The 6,000-nt window shown below is 37.5% G+C and overlaps 1 protein-coding gene across 4 annotated transcripts in view; it reads right to left on the reverse strand.

Annotated features, from left to right (window-relative positions):
* LOC126474699 (kelch-like protein 38) overlaps window positions 1-4,970 on the reverse strand; it is a 137,894-nt gene extending 132,924 nt beyond the window's left edge. Inside the window, exon 1 of one of the 4 annotated variants that reach the window (XM_050102191.1) lies at window positions 4,868-4,970. Coding sequence is in view for 2 of the 4 variants with exons in the window: in XM_050102176.1 (XP_049958133.1) it covers window positions 4,391-4,552 (162 nt within the window). In the remaining 2 variants the exon portion in view is untranslated. Of the gene's footprint in view, window positions 1-4,390; window positions 4,780-4,867 lie in introns of those variants that run through there. The other 3 variants (XM_050102176.1, XM_050102184.1, XM_050102198.1) reach the window with 3 other exon arrangements.
* Window positions 4,971-6,000: the final 1,030 nt, after the last annotated feature.

The following is a 6,000-nucleotide window of genomic DNA, read 5'->3' on the forward strand; positions in this document are numbered from 1 at the left end:
TTGGAGTCATTAGGCTTTTTGTGAAACGTGTGAGTGTTTGTTTTTCGATGTATTTTCGTCTTTGTGATACGTATGCAACGATTTTATATCCACCATATTGGAATTGTCGTTTATGGTCGTTTCCGCCATATTTGTGACGTCATGAGTCAAAGCGGACGGGTGGGATCGGACACTTCCGTATTATGGACGTGCCCGATTCCACCCGTCTGCTTTGACCCACGATGTCATCAATATGGTGGAAATGGCTATTCTAAGTGCCTCCAATATAGCGCCTATTATGTCACTACATAAACATGGCAACAAACATGAAAATACGTATAAGACAGTAAATTCTTCCTGCAACAACTGCGGGAAATTGGAGTTTTTTGGGAGGGGACAAGCTAAAAAAAAAAAAAAAAAAAAAAAACCACGATCCCAACACACACTAAATGACGAACAAAAAAATAATAAATACGAAATCTAGAGAGATCGGACACTTCCCCGCACCTATGTAGGTCAACCGCAGCTAACAATACCAGAACACCAACGCCTACAGCAAACTATGAAAATTGGAATCTGACATTTCCCTTATTGATACGAAAAAGCAACACCTACAACTACGAAAAACAAAACCGAAACCACAACGCATCAAAAATCCAAAAGTCAAACATCCCTACGTAAATTAAAACACATTCAATACACAATAAATACACAGAACATTACAACTCGAGAAAAATAGAAAAAAATGTTACTTATCACCAATAAACACAACAAGACGACATCTACAAACACAACCAACTTAAACTCCGCGCCATAATGACGTCATATACAACACCTTTACGTCATGGGTCAAAGCAGATGGGTGGAATCTGACGGTTCTGTTGACCCAGATAGTGCCATGAAGAGAGATTATATGAATTTCAACGAAAATAGAACAGTGATAATATAAGTTAGTCAAACCAATTCAGGCAATGCTGAGAGAATTAGACTATGAAGTGAGTCACTAAAAATAGCAGATAGCTTAACAATCACTAGCCAAAGTGGAGAGGGTATAAAATACACAGATGCAACAGCAAGGAAGTATTAATAAAACACTGAACATAAATTTGTGTGTTAGTAAATCTTTTTCTAAAGGTATGGTACGGAAGTCAAATGTGGGAGATAAACAGTTCAGACAGGAAGAGAATAAAAGCTTTTGGAATACAGCGCTATACAACAAAAATGGTTCAAATGGCTCTAAGCACTATGGGACTTAACATCTGAGGTCATCAGTCCCCTAGATTTAGAATTACTCAAACCTAACAAACCTAAGGACATCACACACATCCATGCCCGAGGCAGGATTCGAACCTGCGACCATAGCAGCAGCGCGGTTCAGGACTGAAGTGCCTAGAACTGCTTGGCCTCAGCTTCTACAGAACAATGCTGAAGATTAAATGGATAGATCAGATTACCAATGAAGAAAAGGCTTATTGAATGATTTTTTTTAGAAAACAAATGTATGACAAAATTTGACCGAAAGAAGAGGTTGGTTGACAGGACACATTCAGAGACTTCAAAAAATTGATAATCTGGTATTGTATGAATGTAAAATTTGTACAGGAAGAACAATGTTTGACCAAATGGAAGCTGCAGTGATTGTGAAGAGAAAGAGGTTTGCACAGGATATACTAATACAGAAAGGTGCATCAATCCAGTTTTTAGACCAAAGACCACAAAAATAATGAGCTGTAAGAAGTATGACTAACTGTTTATTGCAATGTGGATAATTCATCACTATTATCAACCGATTTTAAGTGAAATTCACAGATGTAGGCCAGATCCCACCAATTAAGTTATACTTCTGTATCTTAAAGGCACATAAGATTCAATACTATGGGAAATACACAACAGGCTTAAAAAGGGAAAACGGAGATCTTGTCAAAATGACTAGCAAATAATTTTCTTACGATGTTAAATTTACTAGTAAATACAGATCCACGTCCCTAACAATAAAATGTTGGAAAGCCCACAAATAATAACTCTTACCTCAGTCATATTTCTATAAATTTATATTTTTAACACTGCAATATCTAAATACAAGACAGGCATGATTTTTTTAAAATTTCTTTGCAGATATTCTGAAAATTTTAAACGACTCTTCAACTACACGTGAACTCTGTATTTTTTTACGTTTTATCATAGCAGAATCTGTAAGAATGGATATTCTTACTTTTTTCAGGGGTTTTACTGCCCTTGTTCTACCTATATTTATTAACGGAATCATTCTACTTATTTACACTTCTGTGTACACAGAACATTAGCATATGGATTTTGATAGCAGCTAAACGTTTACAGCTTTATTTTTTTCAAAATGACATACAGTGCATGCTTTGACAAGCACCATACACACTTAAAAAAAAAAAAAAAAAAAAGGTAAAGTAAAAAACCATAGGTAGACAATTCAGCCTGTGCTCTATTCCCCCTATACTCGATAAGCATTGCTACTTCTGAACTAACTTACACTCTTACTGAACGTAAGTGTCTATAACAGTACAGTTTTAATTTTGTGGACACATTGTCTGGCAAGATTGGCTATGTTTTACGCACCAAATGGTAGAGCCTGTTTTTCTCTGAAAGTTAACTACATTTATTCTTCCATTCAATGGGATCTTTACTTATTCTGAAGTCTCTGGCAGGGCTGAAACCCCACTTTGAAATAAAATATCAGTTCCTGTGACAGAGGATGGAAAAAGGCTTTTAATCACACATTTACCTACTTACAGTCTTAAACGAATTTGAGTGCAGTGTATGTGCAGACAATCGCAGGCTTTCTGTCAGAACTTCGTAACATATTGATGCAAGCAAAACGATATCGTTAAAGGGCTCAACATAGAGGGAGAATAGCTCACAATTCGAATTACGATTATTCTACAGGTGTTATGTGTAATGCATTTAAATCTCCGTGATAAATTGACTTGTTGACATTGTTTACATGTCTACATTAGCACCTAGGTACTGTCAAGTCGAAATAATGGGTATTGTTCTCGATATCGTCAAATTGAAGAATGTTACAATTCAAATCCCAAAGAAAGAAGGCGTTGACAGGTATGAATATTAACGAACTATCAGTTTAATAAATGTCATGGCTGCAAAATACTAACACAAATTCTTTACAGACAAATGGAAAAACTGGTCGAAGCTGACCTTGGGGAAGATCAGTTTGGATTCCGTAGAACTGTTGGAACACACGAGGCAATACTGATGCAACTACATATCTTAGTAGAAAGATTAAGGAAAGGCAAACCTACGTTTCTAGCAGATGTAGACTTAGAGAAAGCATTTGACAATGTTGACTGGAATATTCCTGTTCAAATTCTTAAGGTGGCAGAGATAAAATACAAGAGGGAAAAGCTATTAACAATTTGTACATATACCAGATGGAAGCTATAAGAGTCGAGAGGCTAGAACGGGAAGCAGTAGTTGACAAGGGAGTGAGAGTGTTGTAGCACATCCCCAATGTTATTCAATCTGTATATTGAGCAAGCTGCAAAGGAAACAAAAGAAAAACTTGAAGTAGGCATTAAAATCCACGGAGAAGAAATAAAAACTTTGACGTTTGCCAATCACATTGTAATTCTGGCAGACAGAGCAAAGGACCTGGAAGAGCAGTTTAATAGAATGGACAGTGTCTTGAAAGGAAGAAATAAGATGAACATCAAAAAAGCAAAACGAGGATATTGGAATGTAGTCGAAATAAATCAGGTGATGCCGAGGGAATTAGATTAGCAAATACGACACTTAAAGAAGTAGATGGGTTTTGCTTTTGGGGAGCAAAATGACTGATGATGGTCGAAGTGGAGAGGATATAAAATTTAGACTGGCTATGGCAAGGAAAGCGTTTCTGAAGAAGAGAAATCTGTTCACATCGAGTATAGATTTAAATGTCAGGAAGTCTTTTCTGAAAGTATTTGTATGGTGTGTAACGACGTATAGAAGTAGAGTTTAGACAAGACGAGAATAGAAGCTTTCGAAATATGATGCTACAGAAGAATACTGAAGATCAAGTGGGTAGATCGGGGAACTAATGAGGAGGTACTGAATAGAATTGGGGAGAAAAGGGAATTTGTTGTACAACTTGAGTAGAAGAAGGGATCGGTTGGTAGGTCACGTTCTGAGGCATAAAGGGATTCACAATTTAGTATTGGAGAGAAGCATGGCGGGTAAAAATCTTAGAGGGAGACCAAGGGAGGAATACACTAAGCAGATTCAGAAGGTTGTACGTTGCAGCAGTTACTCTGAGATGAAGCAGCTTGCACAGGATAGAGAGCTGCATCAAACCAGTCTCTGGACTGCAGACCAAAACAACATCATCGTCAAATTTCACGGCATTGTTCTATGAATTGTTTACCATACAGTCGATGAAACTGACCTGCATATCAATAACTCTTTTATCTTTTTCAACAAAACGATGAGTAAACATAGCTTCAAAATATGGACTTCGCATAGCTAATTCTTTTCGCCTGCACTGAAATTCTTGGCCATTTATCCTTAAAACGACGTCCCCGCCATAGTCATCCTGTATCTCCGCCATAGTTGTTCGTAATATGGTGTAGCATTTACTAAACTCCCTTACCGGCGCCCACAAAACAACATACTACTACACTTTCAAACTCTTGTCACATGTCATAATACAGATATCAAGAGGATGTGTTCCTTTGATTAGAAAACCTTAATGTATGTTAATCAAACTGTTGCTTTTATGATATCGATATGCAGGTAAATTCAATGAGGAAATTCCGTATGCATTTAAACATTCTGAGCTCTTTATATATTTCTCCACGTGTCGGTCCAATATTAGCAGGCTATTCGCTTTTTAACTGTTTCAAAAGACTGATAAATAACACACTTGGAACCTGAAGCCGAATTTCCAAAGGCCATGACAACTGGCACATGTATCCCCTCCATCAACTCCTCTGTGGATGTTTAGCGCCTGCATCCGTGGGGTTACTGGATTACCGAACGCACCGATAAATGTCTCTGTAAGTGAGATGTGATGAAGAAGGTTCGCAAGTTTTCTAACACATGCAATGCATATTAAATGGATTCAAGAAACTCCTTGTTACCACTAGAGAATGCATGATGAATTTCATTTCAAGCATCGTGTTTACTCGATACATGAGAATTAAATTTTGCGAAATTCACAGACTCAAATTCGATAAGGAAAACAACCCAAAACATTTTCAATGGCGTGAGCTTCCTATGAAAGCAGAGACTTTGAGTTTAACAAAAACTATTAAACAGGACGCCTATAAAGGAGACCTCTTAGAAAACAGTTGTGTGTACTCCTTTAAAATATTGTTTAAATGTGTGGGACCATCGCAAATAGGACTAAGAGAGAATAATGAACACACACAAAGGAGGCCAGCATAATAGGTAACAGGATTCTCTTGCTGTTGGGAGGATGTTAGGTACGGCAAATCTTGATATACCTTAATCGGCAAATGCTTGAAGAGAGAGGACAATAATCCAGTAAACGCCTATTTAGAAAGATTAAGAAACAGTATTATGTGAATAATCTGTACTACATCTCCTGTGTGTTGCTCCTGTAGGGAATGCAAAGACAAGATTAGAGTAACCACCACGCGCCCAAGGGCATTTACACAGTCATCCTTTCCACTCTTCAAACGCGAATGAAATGGGAAAAAGTACGAAAATGTGGTACAACATTAAATATCCCAAGCCACACTCTTTACAGTGGATTACAGAGTGTGGATGTACAGACTCTATTAAATGAATAATGCTGTTACAGCAGTACTCCTGTTGACACTAATATGTCATTGTCATCCCCAGTTCCACTTGTACTCTACAACACTGTGCAATTTGACAGTGTTCACATTAAGAAACCGTTGACAGAGGTGAAAAGGAAAAATAATTGCTAGAGCTAAACTGGAGTTTGAACACCTCTAATTTAGAGGTGTAGCACTACATAACTAAGCCACTACAGATGTTGTACTCTGTAGGCTGCCTGTATTAGAGGTG

Source organism: Schistocerca serialis, chromosome 1 (assembly GCF_023864345.2).
Source record: "Schistocerca serialis cubense isolate TAMUIC-IGC-003099 chromosome 1, iqSchSeri2.2, whole genome shotgun sequence".
NCBI lineage: Eukaryota > Metazoa > Arthropoda > Insecta > Orthoptera > Acrididae > Schistocerca > Schistocerca serialis.